Source organism: Mobula hypostoma, chromosome 6, assembly GCF_963921235.1.
Source record: "Mobula hypostoma chromosome 6, sMobHyp1.1, whole genome shotgun sequence".
Classification (NCBI taxonomy): Eukaryota; Metazoa; Chordata; class Chondrichthyes; order Myliobatiformes; family Myliobatidae; genus Mobula; species Mobula hypostoma.
The window spans coordinates 112,975,364-112,993,629 of record NC_086102.1 but is presented as its reverse complement, the minus strand read 5'-3'; the positions used below and the strand labels follow the sequence as shown (position 1 = coordinate 112,993,629).

The following is an 18,266-nucleotide window of genomic DNA, read 5'->3' as shown; positions in this document are numbered from 1 at the left end:
ACCTGAGGCTTATTTTCTTGCAGGCATTCACAGTGGGACAAATAAATACAATAGAATCAATGAAAACCTACACACAAAACAAAGACCGGCAAACAACCAAAAAAAAGAATAATAATATTGTAATGTAATGGCTCTGTCTGTCTAAATAGACAATGGATGCGCCCCTCGGGGCACAGACCTGGGCGATGAATATGGAGATCCTGGGCTGCCCAGACATCAAGATCCCCCTCTCGGCCTCACAGATGTGGTCCAAAGGAAAGCGAAGCAGTACATTTGGCATCAGCTTGGCTGCAGGAGCTGCCAGGAGGTGACGTGATACGTCATCCAGCCACCTTAGGGGCTCCACTCCAGATTTGTGTAGAGTTTACTCCTTAGCCTTCTCTTCTCCCGAAGATACCCACAAGGCAGTGGGATCCGTAACCCTGGATAGGGGCCCATACCGGGCACTGTCAGCCGGAGCCAGCTGAGCCCAGGTCTCGTGTAGGACAGGGTCATCATGCCCTGTAGTAGTGACATATGGAGCCACTACCTACTACCCAAGAATAATAATAAAATAATTAAGTAAATGAACAACACTGCGAGCATGTTGTAGAGTCTTTGAAAGTGAGTCCGTAGGTTGTGGAATCAGTTCAGTGTTGAGGTGAGTGAGGTTATTCAGGAGCCTGATGGTTGTAGGGTAATAACTGTTCCTGACCCTGGTGGTGTGGGACCTAAGCCTTGTGTATCTTCATCCAATGGCAACAGACAGAAGAGAGCAAGGCCTGGCTGGTTGGGATCCTTGGTAAAGGCTGCTTTCTTGTGGCAGTGCTCTTTGTAAATGTGCTCATTGGTGAGGACAGCTCTCCTGTGGTGGACCGGGCTGTGTCGACCACTTTTTGTAAGCTTTCCTGTTCTTGGGCATTGGTGTTTCCGATGAGGTGGTGGAGACAGGAACAGTGACAACATTTAACAGACATTTAGTCCAATACTTGAAACAGTGGGGCACAGAGGTGGAATTAATGCAGGCATGCGATTACTAGAGATGGTGTGGATCAAAAGGCTTGCGCCTGCGCTGTACAAAATGATACTAAATTCTGTTCTCCTATCATTGCCTACAAGACAGAGCACAGGAACAGGCCTTTCAGAACATTGATTTCAACAGTATATCCATGGGAGTTTGTTGGTGCTCTCTGACAAGGTGAACCTCCTCAAGAAAGTAGAGACTGGGTTGCTCTCCTTGTGGTTGCATCTGTATGCTGGGTCTTGGGAGGTGTTAATGGCCAGAATTTGGTTCGTGTTCCAAATCATTGGAGATGCTAATGACCAGATTTGGTGTGTAATCCAGGTCGTCAGAGATGTTAACAGCCAGAATTTGGTTTGTATTCCTGGTCATTGGAGATGTTAATGGCCAGAATTTGCTTTGTATCCAGGCCATGGATTATGTTAACGACCAGAATCTTGTTTGTATTCCAGGGTTGCCAGGTTTGGCTCCGGGTGGCCAATCAACTGTTGCCCAGCCGGGTTACGAGCGTCTCTGATGGCATTGTGCACTTCACCACAGACTACGGAGAGGTGAGAGAGATTCCCAATTCACTCCACCCCACTCTGACCGGTTGGTCTCCATGGGGTTCCAGATGCAGCAGGAAGCTGGGATAGACATCTGTGGTGCCCCCTCACTGAGGCCCCACCGCCGCCTGCTCTATCAGTGTCCTGACTACGAGAACAGTGCCTCAGGACCTAGGAAGGGTCACACTGTAGTTGGGGTGGTACTGAGGGAGGGTCACACTGTGGGAGGGGTGGCACTGACGGAGGGTCACACTGAGGGAGGGGTGGTACTGACGGAGGGATAAACTGCGGGAGTACTGAGGGAGGGTCACGCTGTGGGAGGGGTGGTACTGACGGAGGGTCACACTGAGGAAGATGGATGGAAGTGAGGGAGGGTCACACTGTGGGAGATGGATGGAAGTGAGGGAGGGTCACACTGGGAGGGGTGGGTGGTACTGAGGGAGGGTCACACTCTGGGGGAGGTGGAACTGAGAGAGGGCCATATTGGGGAGGAGATGGGTGGTCCTGAGGGAGGGTCACACTGAGGGAGATGGATGGAAGTGAGGGAGGGTCACACTGTGGGAGTGGAGGTACCAAGGGAAGGTCACACTGAGAGGTGGATGATACTGAGAGAGTTTTGTATGTACTTTGGGAGCTGTTGCTTTTGGATGAGATTTTGAACATCATCTTACTGTCCTCTCCCTATCTTTCTCTTCCTCTTCCTCTCTATCCTTTCCCACTCTCCCTCTCCCTATCCCTCTCTCCCTATCTCTTCATTCCTCTTTTTTTGCTCCCTCGCCCTCGGTCTCACTACCGTACCCTCATTCTCCCTATCACCCAATACTGTTCTCCCTCTCCTCACCATTCCCTTTCCCTCCCCACTCTCTCTATTCCTTGTCCCGCCTCTCTCCCACTCCAGGAATTCTCCCTGAAGGCTCCTGTGACCCTGGAGCTTGCCACGCCGATGCACCAGACCAGTGTGGATGGGACGGACGACATGTCGAATCTCGCTGACCTGCACGAGTCCAGCATTCTCTACAACCTCTTCCTGAGATACAGGCAGGATAAGATCTACGTACGCCATGTTCCTCCACTGTTGTCACTTCCCTCTTCCTGTTCTCTGCCGAATGCCCAGGTGTCAGGGTGAAAGCATTCAGGATACAGGACCTGGAAGATAGAAGTTTATAAACATAATTCTCAATCTATCTAACTCTTCTGTCCTACACAGCCCAATGTACCAGGCTCTACCACCCCTGCTGGTGTGTTCCATGCACCAAAAAAATCCTACCTCTGACATCCCCCCCCCCACCCCCCACCCCCCAAACTTTCCTCTACTCCCCTTAAGCAGTATTGGTCACTGCTGCCCTGGGGAAAAGGTCTCTGTCTACTCTATCTATGCCTCTTATCATGTACTCCTCTGTCAAGTTACCTCTCATCTTCTTTCATTCCAAAGCTCTAGCTTGCTTAACCAATCCTGAGTCCGACAGTTGACATAAACTCAATAGGCTGAATGGCCACCTTCCACTGCAAGGAAATGTAGGAATCTGCATACATTTAGGTAAATTGCCTCTAGTTTTGCCACCTTTCCATAGATTCATGGAGCACAACAGCACAGAAATAGGAGCTTTGGCCCATCTAGTTCATGCTGAACAATTATCCTGCCTAGTCCCATTGACCCGCCCCTGGACCCTATGTACCCTTCTCATCTATGTACCTCTATTTCATTAGGAGTTTGAAGAGATTTGGTTTGTCACTAAAACACTAGAAATTTTTTGTCGATGTACAGGGGGTGGGGAGGTACAACTGAACAAGAAAGAAGCTACAGAAAGTTGTAAAGTTAGTCAGCTCCATCATGGGTACTAGCCTCCGCAGTCTCCAAGACACCTTCAAGGAGCGGTGCCTCAGAAAGGCAGCGTCCATTATTAAGGACCCCCATCACCCAGGGCATACCACCTTCTCATTGTGACTGTCAGCAAAGATGTACAGAAGCCTGAAGACACACACTCAGTGATTCAGGAACAGCTTCTTCCCCTCTGTCATATGATTCCTAAATGGACATTGAATTTATGAACATCACCTCATTTTTTAAAAGATATACTATTTCTGTTTTTGCACTATTTTTAATCTATTTAATATACTTATTTACCTATATTTTTCTTTCTACTTTATCATGTATTGCATTGAACTTCTGCTGAATTAACAATTTTCATGATACATGCTGGTGATAATAAACCTGATTTTGATTCCAAACTTTGCTTAAAAGTTGAAATTGGACCCGAATCCACCACTCACGCTGACAGCTCATTCCACACTCTCACTGCCCTCTGAGTGAAGTTCCCCCCCATGTTCCCCTTAAATATTTCAACTTTCATCCTTAACCCATGACCTCCAGTTCTAGTCTCACTCAACCTCAGTGGAAAAAGCCTGCTTGCATCTACTCTATCGATACCACTCAAAATTTTGTAAACCTCTATCAAATCTCCCCTCAATCTCCTACACTCCAGGGAATAAAGTCCTAACTGATTCAAACTTTCCTTTTTAACTTGGGTCCTCAAGTCCCGACAATGTCCTTCTAAAAGTGTAGGATCCGTACTTTGACTCCATTTGCTTCTTGTTGCTCACCAAGAATCCCAGTGAAGCCTCCTGTGAGGACCTGCAGAGATTCAGGGCATTCCCTGCCCATGTGATTGTCTGCGTCTCGGGCAAATACTCTGTGGTATCTGGAGGTCCAACCCAGCCCCGCGAGGGCAGTGATTCAGGAAGGGAACTAGCGATGAGCACAACCAGCGGGACGGGACTGTTCCAACCCCAGCCAACACACTGCTCAGCTCCCAAATGCTAACTGTGCGTTTCTTCCAGACGAACATTGGCTCGATCCTGACAGCAGTGAACCCGTACAAACACATCGAGAGTCTGTACAGTGCCAGCATGGTCAATCTGTACAGTGGGCACCAACTTGGAGAGCTTCCACCCCACATCTTCGCCATCGCCAACGAGTGCTACAGGTGCCTTTGGAAGCGACGGGACAGCCAGTGTGTGCTTATCAGGTGGGTAGCAGACCGGCACGGTCTACTAGTGGCTAGTATAACCTTTAGAGTGCCGGCGGTCATCGATTGGGATTCAATTCCCATCGCTGTCCATAAGGATTTTATACATTCTCCCCATGACTGTGTGTTTCCCTCGGAGCTCTGATTTCCTCCCACGTTCCAAAGACCTACGAGTTAATAGTTAATTGGTCACATGGACATTATGGGATCATTGGTGTGGAAGTGCCTGTTACTGTGCTGTATCTCCAAATCAATCTTTCTGAAGAGGACGTGAGGTATCCAGGATAGGTTCATTAAATGCTGAAGGGTCTCGGCCTGAAACGCTGACTATTTACTCTTTTCTGTGCATGCTGCCCGGACCTTGAGTTCCTCCAGCAGTTTGTGAGTGTTGCCTGGATTTCCAGCATCTGCAGATTGTCTCTCGTTTGTTAATTAGGTACCTTAACTTAATTTGTCACATGTATATCGAAACATAGAGCGAAATGTGATGTTTGTGGCAACGGACGACACAGTCCGAGGATGTGCTGGGGGCAGCTCGGAAGTGTCGCCGTGTTTCCGGTGCCAACGTAGCGTGCCCACATGTTACTGACTCTAAACCATGTGTCTGTGGACTATGGGAGGAAACCAGAGCACCTGGAGTAAACCCACATGGTCACAGGGAGAACATGTAAACTCCTTACGGACAGTGGTGCAAAGTGAACTCCGATCGCTGGCACTGTGAGACGTTACACTAGCTGGTATGATACTGTGTTGCCCCTTATTTTCAGAGGCTGTGATCTTCCCAGATTTAGTTCGTTGGAGTTTGGATTGTCAGACGGCTATCTGAACGCTGGTGAGGCGGATTGCTACTCAGTGCATGGCTCGCTCTGTCACGATCACCAGGCCAGTCTAACCTGTGGATGTGTTTCTCTCCCACCCCATGGCCGACTCCCTGCCCAGTGGGGAGACGGGAGCAGGCAAGACGGAGAACACCAAGCTGCTGCTTCAGTTCCTGTCGGTCATGAGCCAGAAGTCCCTTGGAGCCTTGGCCCACGAGAAGAGCACGCACGTGGAACAGGCCATTCTGGAGAGCAGGTGAGTACCTGGCCCACTGCCGTCACACACCCAGAGGACTTGAGTGCTGTCACTCCACCACTGAGGAGGATGAGGGCAGCAGCCACAGGGGGCACCACCACCTGCAGGTTCCCCTCCTTGCTGACTGGGAAATGTACACTTAGCAGCTGCTTGGGTAAACCCGCTCGTTAATGCAATCAGCCAATCACGTAGCAGCAACTCAATGCATAAAAGCATGCAGACATGGTCAAGAGGTTCAGCTGTTGTTCAGACCAAACACCACAATGGGGAAGAAATGTGATCTAAGTGACTTTGATCATGGAATGTTTGTTGGTGCCAGACAGGGTGGTTTGAGTATCTGAGAAACTTCTGGGATTTTTGTGCACAACAGTCTCTAGAGTTTACAGAGAATGGTGTGAAAAACAAAAAACAAGTCCGGAGAGTGATAGTTCTGTTGGTGAAAGTGCCTTGTTAATGAGAGGGGTCAGAGGAGAATGGCCAGACTGGTTCAAGCTGACAGGAAGGTAACAGTAACTCAAATAACCACACATTACCACAGTGGTGTGCAGGAGAGCATCTCTGAATGCACAACACATTGAACATTCAAGCTGATGGGCTACAGAGGCAGAAAACCACAATTTACAGTCAGTAGCCACTTTCTCAGGAACAGAAGGTAGAGGAGGTAACTAATACTGTGGCCACTGAGTGTATTGTGACTGGGACAGGCTGGAACCCTGTCGTAAGGGAACACCGTCACCAGAGGGACTGCATCTGTTCCAAAGCAGTTCACCCTCACCTGGTCAGAAAATAAACCCTAGCCTTGGCAGCAGAATCCATCTGGTATGTCAGGTGTGGCTATAAAAGCAAAATCATTGGACGAATTTGAGTCAGTGGCAGATTGTATGTGAGGGGCTGATGGATTACTGTGTAGGCTGATTGAGACAGTGGCAGATTGTATGTGGAGGGGGGGGTGACAGGTTACTGTGTAGGCGGGATTGAGGTTATAGTTAATCATCTAGTCTGAGGTCCCTGCATCACTACTGATTCACATGATCACAAATAAATTCCCAAGTTCATGGGTATCTTGCCTTTGCTCCACGTTTCCTGCTTGTTTCCCATAATTCTTGGCCCTCCACTAGACCAAAAAACTCAGGCTGGAATTAGCAGTGACTCCAAAGGTTTATGACTCTCAGCGGTCATAGAAGAAGTCCTCCTCTTCTCCATCATAAATCGAAGTTCCCCTTCTGCTGAAATTATTGCACCTAGTTTACGATTCTTCCTTGGAAGATTAACCCTGTGAAGTCCCTTCAGAATTTTCAATGTTTTAGCTTTACCTTTTGTTTTCCAGTGAGTTATGACGCATAGAACATTACAACCTCATACAGGCCCTTGGGCCCACAATGTTGTACTGACCCTTTAACCTACTCTCTGATCAATCTAACTCTTCTCATCTACAAGGCCCATAACCCTCAATTTTTCTATCATGTATGTGCCCTAACTAAGGACCTTTTATTTCCCTAATGTATCTGCATTTGCCACCACCCCTGGCAGGCTGTGTGCAAAAATAAAAATCTTACTTCTGACATCTCCCCTCAACTTCCCTCCACTCAGCTTAAAAGGCTGTCCTCTGGCATTAGAGAAAAAGGATCTGGCTGTCCACTCTATCTATGTCTCTTATAATCTTATACATCTCTATTAATGAAGTGACCAGAACTGAACACAGTACTCCAGGTGTGGTCTATCTGGGCTTTTATAGAGTTGAAACATTAACTCACTGCTCTTGAACTCAATCTCTGAAGGCCAGCACACCATACACCTTAACCACCCTATCAACCTGCATGGCAACTTTGAAAAATCCAAGCACTTGTATTTTAAGACCCCCCCCCCGCCCCGTTCCTCCATGCTGCAGAGAATCTTGTATTTCTAAAGTGTATCATGTCACACTTCTCCATCTGCCACTTCTCAGCCCAGCTTTACATCCTTTCGGTGTCCTGTTGTAATCTACAACAGCCGCCTGCACTATGCACAGCTCCACCAACCTTCTTGCCATCTGCAAACTTACTAATCAACTCTCCCATTTCCTCATCCAAGTTATCTATAGAAATCAGAAAGAGCAGGGGTCCCAGAACTAATCGCTGCAGAACAAGAGTAGTTTCAACCTCCAGGCAGAAACCATCTGCCTGGAGGTCACCACCCTCTACCACCTGTGGGCAAGCCAATTCTGAATCCTTGCAGCCAAGTTCCCTGGATCCCATGCCTCATGACTTTCTGAATGAGCCTACCATGGAGAACCTTGTCAAACGCCTTACTAAAATCCATATACACCACATCCACCACTCTACCTTCATCCATTTGTTTCGTCACTTCCTCGAAGAACTCCGTTAGGATTTTCCTCAGAACTCAAAGCAAGAGGGATCGAGGAAAGAGCTGGGTTACATTAGCCAAAAGTAACCTCTTGGTGGAGCCTGGGGATGTGTGGAAAGTTCTTGATGAATATTTTATGGTTGTCTTCACTTAAGAGTGGATGATAAAGATCATAAAGTAAGATTGTTGAAAGTGGGCAAGTCACCAGTTGAAATTTATCCTAGGCTGTTTAAAATCAGCAAGGGAGGAAGCTGTGGGAGCTCTGATTGTACTTCTGCACGCTGGTCACAGAGTGGTGCTGCAGTCGGGAGCTGGTCAAGTTGGACCGTTGTTTAACAAGGGCAGAAGGGTTACTGGACAGTTTGTTTTACCCCAGTGATGGGCAGGTTGTTGGGATCCGTTCTCAGGAATATTACAGTCCTTCATTGCATAGGTATGGGGAGGTGTTAGGAGTGGATCTGTTGGTCTCTGGTACAGAATCATTGGCTGAAATGCCCAGCTTTTCCTTCCTTTCACAATGGACCCAGATGGCCTCTTCTCTCGAACATACAGATTCCATCCGTGTACGCTTCCCCTTGTCCATCCCCCAAGTAGCTCTGGCTAGCTCTTTGACCCTCATTCCCTCCAGGAACTGAAACATGGAGTGATTGAGGGTCAGTGGGTGGTCCCTGAGCAGCGGGAGTCGGGAGTGACCGGATCGGAGGACACGCAGATGTGCAAGTTGATGGCAACCGGATCTGAGGATGAGTGGGTGACAGTGGGAGTTGGGAGTGCCTGGAGCAGGGAGTTAGATCAACTGATGGCATCTGTACGCTAAGGAGTTTAATATCTCCCACAGCCCAGTGATGGAAGCCTTCGGGAATGCCAAGACTGTTTACAATAATAATTCCAGTCGATTTGGGAAGTTTATCCAACTTCACTTCTCTGAGAATGGGAATATTCAAGGAGGAAGCATTGTCGACTGTATCCTTCCCACCTTGTCCTTGTGGTGACTCAGGGCTGCCTCTACCCCCCCGCCCCCGGCCCCTGCATTTGCTCCTGCTCACTAACAGGGCAACCTGGCTCACTGGGTCGAGGAGACTGAGAGGGGAAGGGGTGAGGAATGAGTGAGGAGGTGGTACGAGGGTGGGTGAAAGCTGAGAGGAGAGGGGTGGTGTGCGAATGATGGTCAACTCTGACAGACCTCCTCCTGAGTGAAATGATACACAGTCGACCCATTAAATCCTTAACCCGTGTCTCAGATCTGTTGGAAAAGGTGAGTCTTAGAGACAAAATGCACAGAAACAGGCCTTTCGGCCCGTGTGTGTGTATGTGTGTGTGTGTGTGTGTGTGTGTGTGAGTCAGACTTTGTTCAATTCCCGCAAAGTAGGATCACAAAGGAGCAGATCCTCAAGGTTCTGCCACTTCTCTCCCCTCCTCGCCTGCTCTCCAGTCGTCACTGTCCAAGCCAAGGACCATGTCACCAGCCAGGGAGACCACCAGCTCATGCTAGCCCCCGTAGACTGAGGGGAGGACACCATCTGACCCCAGTCAGAAAGAGTACCAGCTTACCCTGGGCTCCCACAGTTTGAGGGAGGATGTTCTGTACTTGCATTCCTGCTTCCTTATGGGTATATTCGAATGAAACCTCTTTTCTCTTGCGGATCCTCTCGGTTAACCCCACACAAGAGTGGAGAGGGAATGGAAACTCGGATTAGAGTTTAATTATTCTCATCTCAGAGAGCAGCAGAACCTGAGGTAAAGATACAGGTCTTCAGCCCCACACACTGTCTCTCTTCTCAGTGAAATCCTGACCGATCACTGGCCTCAGCTCCTATTCCCATGGAGAACAGCATTAGTCACCTGCAGCCAACCAGAAAAGGATGGGGAATCCCTTAGCCCCTGACTCATGGGACGTCCCCTCACTCTCCCCTCCCCCACACCTGGAGTTCCCTACCACGGAGTTCCACCTCTGGGCAACCTCCAGTAGATCAGTCCTCGAGCTGGGTGTGGAGATGGTGAAGAACCCACTGCCTCTGGGGACAAAAACAGTCATTCAGAGGGAACCAGGAGAGAGGGGGGCAAGTTGGGGAGCATGGCAGAGGAGAATATGAGGAACTAGCACAGACTCGATGGGCCAAATGGTCTCCGTCTGTGCTATTAGATGGTGAGCATATGCACACATACACGTGCGGACACAGACAGACACAAAGCGCTGGAGGAGTTCAGCAGGTCAGGCAGCATCTGTGGAGGGGTTTAAACAGTCGCCGTTTCGGGCCGAGACCCTTTTCATCAGAACCGAATTCCCTGGTGATTGCAGAACCGAGTGCTGAGACAGAACCCAGCCGAGAGGAACTTCCACATCTTCTACGCACTGCTGGCTGGGATGGAGCCTCAGCAGAAAGGTGAGTCGGACTGAGGCCATTCTACTCTCATGGCTGATTTACTATCCCTCTCAACCCCATTCTCCTGTCCATCGACACCCCGACTAATCAAGAACCCATCGGCCTCTGCTTTAAATACACTAAATGACTGGGCCTCCATAGCCATCTGTGACTAAATTCCACAACTGTGTGGGGAGCCAACAGGTCCCAGCCAGGGAAACGGGACAGGGGGTGGCGGAGGTGGGGTGTTGGGTGAGACCAACAGGAGCACCTACGGGTGCAGGCAATGGGTCTGGGTCGTAGTGCCGAGGGGAAGGCAGGTGTAGAGAGGGCTCCTTTGTTAGTACCATCAGACAGGAAGTATAAGAGCCTTAGGTCCCCACCACCAGGTTCAGGAACAGCTATTACCCTACAACCATCAGGTTCCTGAACCAGCGTGCACACACTTCACTCACCTCAACTCCGAACTGATTCCACAACCTACAGACTCACTTTCAAGGACTCTCCGCACATGTTCTCAGTATTATTCATTTGCTCAAATTGTCTCTCTTTCCACCTTGGTTGTTTGTTAGTCTTTATGCATAGTTTTCATAAATTCTATTGCATTTCTTTATTTTCCTGTAAATGCCTGCAAGAAAATGAATCTGAAGGTAGTATATGGTAACATGTACGTACTTCATACTTTCATAATAAATTTAACTTGACTGACTTTGGAGTGATGGGGTGGGTGAGGGTGCCATTCGTAGCTTGTCGCACCAGACAGTCAGCCATTCTTGTCTGGCGTGTAACGTCAAGATTGGTCTCCTTTCGGATTAACCGGGCCACGGTATGAACGTTCCTGACTTGACCCTTGGTTTTTTTTACGAGGCGAGTAGCTAGCTCGACGCTCAACCCAGCCCAGATGGAAAGCGTGCCCGGGGAGGAGGGGGGGACTGGGTTCGAACTCAGGAGCCTTCGCTCCGAAGTCCAGCGCTGACGCCACTGCGCCACCAGCCGTCTGGTGAAGGTGTGGATGGGTGCAAAAGGGATTGCTTTAGTTTGAGCCATCTGATTACTCTCTCTCCCCCCCACACCTATAATGTCTGTCAACACTGGACAGAGGACCTGGGGTTGGCGGGGACCGTGGAATCCCGGTATCTCCAGCAATCGGACGGAGCGTCGGCGGAGAGTCAGGAGGACAAGCTACTGTTTGAGAAAGTGATGGTGAGTTGGGGTGGGGGGGGGGAGAGCAGAGCTGATCTGGGCCTGTGGGGCGGGGGGAGAAACGGGGTGAGAACTGGCAGTCCACAGCTTGGGTCCATGTCCACTTGTCACTGTCTAGGGAATAGGTCCAAATGTCCAGTCTCCAGGATGAGTGTTCACGGTCTAGGAATGTGTCCGAGAGTCCACCACAGGACATTGGATCTTTTTGTGGGCACTGGACTGAGGACTTGACATGGACCCTGGGGACTGGACCCTTGTCCACCCACAGTGACCAGGTTCCAGACCCCAGGGTCTCGATGTCCAGTTTCCAAGGTCTCGGGAGCCCATATGATCAAGGGTCCACGTGTCCAGAGTTGGACTGTCCACTCCCCAGACCTCGGGGTCCATGTCAAGTACTTCTATCTTTTTATGCCGCAAAACTACACATTTCATGACCTATGTTTGTGATATTAAACCTGTCCCAGGTTTATGTTTAGATTTATTGTCATCTGCTCATACATGGATACCACCAAACGAAACAATGTTCCTCCAGACCATGGTTCACCCACAAAACCTGTATCTCACACTGCACAGAAACAAAATATTAATATAAATAGGTTCAAAGGTACATTTAATGTCAGAGAAATGTATACAATATATATCCTGAAATTTTTTTCTTCGCAAACATCCACTAAAACAGAGGAGTGCCCCAAAGACCGAATGACAGTTAAATGTTAGAACCCCAAAGCCCCTCCCCAGCTCCCCCCTTCCATGCATAAGCAGTAGCAAAGCAATGTCCCCTCCCCCACCAGAAAAAAGCATTGGCACCCCCTCACCGAGCACTCAAGCGTGCAGCAAAGCATCAATAAATACACAGACTTGCAGTACCCCAAAGACTACTAGTTCACCCAGTTCGACATACCACAGGCCCTCTCTTTCCCTAATAAGGGAAAAAGAGGCGTCACCATTTCACAGCGAGAGGGGAGACATAACAAACGACTCGCTGATTTATGGTGTTAAAAATCTGTTGCATTAATAAAATATAGTTGAACTGCATGTAGTGCACAGCACAGATAAACTCTACAATAAAGAGGAAACACCACACTGACCCAATGATGAGATGTCGGTGGTGATAGGATATACATTAGTGTCGCAGCCTGAGGGAAGGAACTGTTACCCAGCCTGGTAGTCTGAGTTCTGATGTGTCCTTCCTGCGGTAGTGGGTCAAAGAGATTGTGCAGTTGGAGGTTGGGATCATCACCAATGCTTCAGGCCTTTCGTATACAATGCTCCCAGTAAGTGTCAAACACAGAGGGAGACTCTGATTCTAAATGTCCAGTGCCCATGCCCATTGCCCCACATTACTGGGATTATTGCCTTGTCCTGGCACGGACCATTTTGGGGGGGTTGAGGAGGGGTTAGAGGGATGACTGGCGGGTTGTGAGTGACTGTTGCTGGCTAACGCTCTCTCTAACCCAGGGGGCTCTGCTGGTGTTGGGCTTCAGCGCTGAGGACGTGAAGGATGTATTGAAGCTCCTGTCGGCCATCCTGCAGCTCGGAAACATCGAGTTCATCACCGCTGGGGGTGCCCAGATAGTTAACAAGGAAGGTGAGGGTTCAGGGGTCTGGGTTCAGCAGGGTCCAGTGCCAAGGAGCTGTTCTGGGACAGAAATGGCAACAGAGCCACGATGGAAATCATGCTGTAGCTCCACCATTCCCCTTGCTGCCCCTATCCTCCTTCCCCGCTCCGTCCCATCACACACCACCATCACACTTTCTCTTTACGCTTAGTGCTGAACACTCTCAGTGACCTTTTGGGATTGGATGCTGACCAGTTGGCTGAGGTCCTGACACATCGTTCGATGATCCTGAGGGGTGAGGAGATTAGCACACCTCTGACCACAGAGCAGGTGAGTGTCGTTGTATCCTCGTCCCCAGCCTCGCCCACACCACCCATCACCCATCCCTACCCTCCTTACCTCTGAAGACCAGACCTTCGCCACCCATCCCTCCTTATTGCTACCTCTCCTTACCTCCATACACCTAACCTTCACTACTTTCAAATCTCTTACTAGCTCTTCTTTCAGTTAGTCCTGACGAAGGGTCTCGGTCTGAAATGTCGACTGTACCTCTTCCTAGAGATGCTGCCTGGCCTGCTGCGTCCACCAGCAACTTTTATGTGTGTTGCTTGAAATTCCAGCATCTGCAGGTTTCCTCGTGTCTGCCCATCCCTCCCTTCCTTACCTCTGAAGACCAAACCTTCACCACCCATCCCTCCTCATTCCTACCTCTCCTTATCTCTGAGAGCCGAACCTTCACTACCCATTCCTACCTCTGAAGACCTAACCTTCACGGCCCATCAACCTAACTCTCCCCATCCCTCCCCTCCCCACCACATCTTCACCGTCCATCATACTTGCTCTCCCTACCCTTCCCCTCGCCTCCCCTACCCTAACTCCACCCCCCCCCATCTCTCCTGACTACCTCCTGTAGCAGTGCGGCTGAGAGAGGACAGATCGATTGCGAGACCTGCCTCGGACCGGAGCTCAGCTTTTGAAGGGGTTGCTGGGGGTGTCTCTGTGCAGGACTGGGCAGTGGGGTACAGGGGCCTGTGTCGTATGTCCCAGTCTATAGCTGGTGGAAAGACCTGAGGGTGTCATGACCTTGGGTCTTGCAGAGGCACATCGTAGTCTGAAGGGCTCAGTGGGGGGAACATGGGTTGTTTCTCCTGTCTGAAGGGATTTTGAACCAGGATCATGGTTTCAGGATGCATGTGAAATGTTTAGGACTCAGTTGGTTGTGACCCTGTGGAATTTTCTACGCCAGAGATCTGACAACGGCCAGTCACTCAGTCTGGGAAAGTTGTGCCTGCTGGATTGTACTCCTCCTCCTCCACCCCCGCCTCTACAGTCACGTTTCTTCTCTCCCCCCCCCCCCCCACCACCCCATTTCATTTCCAGTCCTGATGAAGGGTCTCGGCCCAAAACATTGACTGTTTATTCCTCTTCATAGATGCTGCCTGACCTGCTGAGTTCCTCCAGCACTGTGTGTGTGTGTGTGTGTGTGTGTGTGTGTGTGTGTGTGTGTGTGTGTGTGTGTGTGTGTGTGTTGCTCTGGATCTCCAGCGTCTGCAGAATCTCTTGTGTTCCTAGGTTGTGATCCTGTGGAACTGGTCAGCCCAGAGATCTGTCGAGGGCGAGTCGCTGGGTTGGCATATAAACACAGAAGTGTCACGTCTACGCAGAGAGTTGGGGTGTGGTAGTGGAATGAGTGAGAGACGGGCAGACGCCGGTCGAGTGAGCTGCTTCTACTCCTGTTTTCAACATTACGCTTTTATGTCATGAGGGAAGCCTCCCTCCTACCTGCACGGTTATTTACGTGGAGGAAGTCAGCAACTCTGAAGAAGAGTAAACAGTCAACGTTTCATCCCAAGGCCCTTCAGCAAAACCAGGTCGTCGCTGACATTTGTCTTGAAATTTGTTTTGTGGAAGAGTTACAATTTGCAGTTAAAATGAATGAAGCAGGGCAAAAGTGAAATGGGGAGGTCGTGTTCATGGGTTGTTTAGAACCTGATGACAGAGAAGAAACTTCCTAAAGTGCTGAGCGTGTCTTCCGGCTCCTGTAACTCCTCCCCGATGATAGTAAGCAGAAGAGAGAGTGCCCTAGGTCATGAGGCCCTTCATAATGGATGCCGCCTTCTGGAGACGTCGCCTTTTGAAGATGTGCTTGATGCTGGGGATGGGGGGGACAGGGGGTCTAGTGGCCATGGTGGAGCTGGCTGAGTTTACGATTATCTGTGGCTTTATCGGATACTGTACATTTGCACCCCCATATCAGATGGTGATGGAATCAGTCAGAATGCTCTCCATGGTGCATCTGTGTAAATCTGTCTCTCTGGTGACGTACCAAATCTCCTTGAACTTCTAATAACGTATAGTCGCTGGCGTGCCTTCATCCTGATCGCATCAATGTGTTGGGCCTGGATTCTGAGCGTATTACGCAGGAGCTTGGGACAGGTTACGGGACTGCGTTGTAGTCACTGTGTGCCAGTGTGGGGAAGATCTGTGACAGTGTGCAACCACTGGATTCCAGCCATTGGTGGGGGGGGGGGTGCGGAGTAGCCTGACCCCAGTCAAGGGGGGTAGTTGGGGAGGGGGGTGTAGTCAGATCCCAGACTCTGATCCTGTGTTGGTGTGTGTCAGGCTGCGGATTCCCGGGATTCCCTCTCCATGGCTCTCTACTCCCAGTGCTTCTCCTGGATCATCGGGAAGATCAACAATAAAATCAGAGGGAAGGACAACTTCAGATCCATCGGCATCCTCGACATCTTTGGCTTCGAGAACTTTGAGGTAAGTCAGGAGGGCACGTCAGTGACGTGAGGGGCCTGACAAACTCTGGGCTGATCATAGCCCGAAGGTCAGTGACAGGGGTGGGTCCTGACCATATCTGACCCAATCACAGCTCAAAGCTCAGTGAGCTGCGGCTTCACCATCTCCTGACCAGTCAAGGCATACCCTCAATAACACTGGACGAATCACAGGCTGAGGTCAGTGAGCGGCAGCTTCGCAAACTCCTGACCAATCAAGGCATACCCTCAAAAACACTGGACCAATCACAGGTCGAGGGTCAGTATGGGGCGGCTTCACCAACTCCTGACCAATCAAGGCATATCCTCATAACACTGGACCAATCACAGACCAAGGTGCAGGGTGAAGGGCTAAGGCTGAGGAATGGAGTGATGGGTTGGGCAGTAGGTCAAGGTGAGCGTGATGAGGAGTGAGTGGGGAGGTGAAGAGTCAAGGGATGAGTGGGGTATTAGGCAGTGGGTCAGGATTGTGGTGAGGATTGTGAATAAGGTTTGGGTAGGTGGGTGAGGGATAAATGTGGGTTGGGTAGTGGGTCAGGGTCTGGAGTGAGAGGTTGAGGTGTGAAGCGGGGGAGACTGAAAGCTGCCTATCTTTCTCCACAGATCAATCGATTTGAACAGTTCAACATCAACTTTGCTAATGAAAAGCTGCAGGAATATTTCAACAAGCACATTTTCTCCCTGGAACAGCTGGAGTACAACAGGTAGGGCCCCATCCTGATGTGTTTGCACTCGAGGGAGAGCGCCTGGTCCCCATGGACCCCGGTCTCACCTGTCATCTTTGTCCCACAGGGAAGGATTGAGCTGGGAAGCCATTGACTGGATGGATAATGCCGAATGCTTGGACCTGATTGAAAAGGTTGGTAGCCCGAGCCATGGGTGATTAGAGTGAGAACCTGGCCCAGTTCCCCCAAACTGCACAACAGGAGTGGAGAGTGGGCTCACACACTGTGGGCAGGGTCTGATAGTCTGACAGCAAAGGTGTATCGTGAGAGCAAATTCCTTGAATTGTCTTCAGTGTAACAAAATATAATCTATCGAAGCATAGAGATGGTAGTGTAATGGTTAGCATAACACTTCACAGCACCAGCAACCCAGGTTCAATATTTGCTACTGTCTGTAAGGAGTTTGTACGTTCTCCCCGTGACTGAGTTGGGTTTCCTCCTGCTTCCCAGGTTTCCTCCCACATTCCACAGATATTTGGGTTAGGGTTAGTGAGTTATGGGCTTGCAATGTTGAGGCTGGAAGCGTGGCGACAGTTGTGGGCTGCCTAGTGCAATCCTCGCTGATTTCATTTGATCGGAACAGCACATTTCACTGTATGTTTTCATTTGCCCCAGGAGTGTGTGATGGGATGGTGAAGAGGGAGCTTCACTCTGTGTGTGACCCCGGGAGTGTGTGATGGGACAGTGTGGAGGGAGCTTCACTCTGTGTCTGACCCTGGGAGTGTGTGATGGGACGGTGTAGAGGGAGCTTCACTCTGTGTCTGACCCTGGGAGTGTGTGATGGGTCGGTGCAGAGGGAGCTTCACTCTGTGTCTGACCCTGGGAACTCTGTGTCTGACTGTGGGAGTGTGTGATGGGACGGTGTAGAGGGAGCTTCACTCTGTGTCTGACCCTGGGAGTGTGTGATGGGATGGTGTAGAGGGAGCTTCACTCTGTGTCTGACCTTGGGAGTGTGCGATGGGACAGTGTGGAGGGAGCTTCACTCAGTGTCTGACCCTGGGAGTGTGTGATGGGACAGTGTAGAGGGAGCTTCACTCTGTGTCTGACCCTGGGAGTGTGTGATGGAATGGTGCAGAGGGAGCTTCACTCTGTGTCTGACCCTGGGAGTGTGTGATGGGACGGTGTAGAGGGAGCTTCACTCTGTGTCTGACCCCGGGAGTGTGTGATGGGACAGTGTGGAGGGAGCTTCACTCTGTGTCTGACCCTGGCAGTGTGTGATGGGTCGGTGCAGAGGGAGCTTCACTCTGTGTCTGACTCTGGGTGTGTTTCGTAGGACAGTACAAGACCATAAGAAATGGGAGTGCTATTAGGTCATTCGGCTCATCAAATCTGCTCTGCCATTCCATCATGGCTGATTTATTTTCCCTCTCAACCCTATTCTTCTATCTTTTCCTGGTAACCTTTGGTGCCCTAACTAATCAAGGACTGGTTTAAATATACCCAATGACTTGGCCTGCACAGTTGCCTGTGGCAATGAATTCCTCAGATTCACTGCCCTCCTCATCTCTCTTCTAAATTGACATTGCTCTGCTCTGAGGCTGTGTCTCTGCTCCTGGACTCCCCCAATAAGGAAATATTCTGTCCACATTCACTCTATCTGGGCTCTTCAGTATTCGATAGGTTTCAGTGAGATTCCCCTCCC

At 50.0% G+C, this 18,266-nt stretch overlaps 1 protein-coding gene across 1 annotated transcript in view; it reads left to right on the top strand.

The window, feature by feature from the left end:
• The window catches only part of LOC134348310 (unconventional myosin-X-like), a 92,918-nt gene that overhangs the window by 24,144 nt on the left and 50,508 nt on the right, over positions 1 to 18,266 (top strand). Inside the window, exons 2-14 of the mRNA XM_063051487.1 lie at positions 1,453 to 1,551; positions 2,444 to 2,599; positions 4,384 to 4,571; positions 5,511 to 5,645; positions 8,827 to 8,951; positions 9,230 to 9,243; positions 10,288 to 10,372; positions 11,451 to 11,554; positions 13,013 to 13,142; positions 13,325 to 13,443; positions 15,736 to 15,882; positions 16,503 to 16,603; positions 16,692 to 16,758. Of these exons, the coding sequence (XP_062907557.1) occupies positions 1,453 to 1,551; positions 2,444 to 2,599; positions 4,384 to 4,571; positions 5,511 to 5,645; positions 8,827 to 8,951; positions 9,230 to 9,243; positions 10,288 to 10,372; positions 11,451 to 11,554; positions 13,013 to 13,142; positions 13,325 to 13,443; positions 15,736 to 15,882; positions 16,503 to 16,603; positions 16,692 to 16,758 (1,470 nt within the window). The remainder of the gene's footprint in view (positions 1 to 1,452; positions 1,552 to 2,443; positions 2,600 to 4,383; positions 4,572 to 5,510; positions 5,646 to 8,826; positions 8,952 to 9,229; positions 9,244 to 10,287; positions 10,373 to 11,450; positions 11,555 to 13,012; positions 13,143 to 13,324; positions 13,444 to 15,735; positions 15,883 to 16,502; positions 16,604 to 16,691; positions 16,759 to 18,266) is intronic.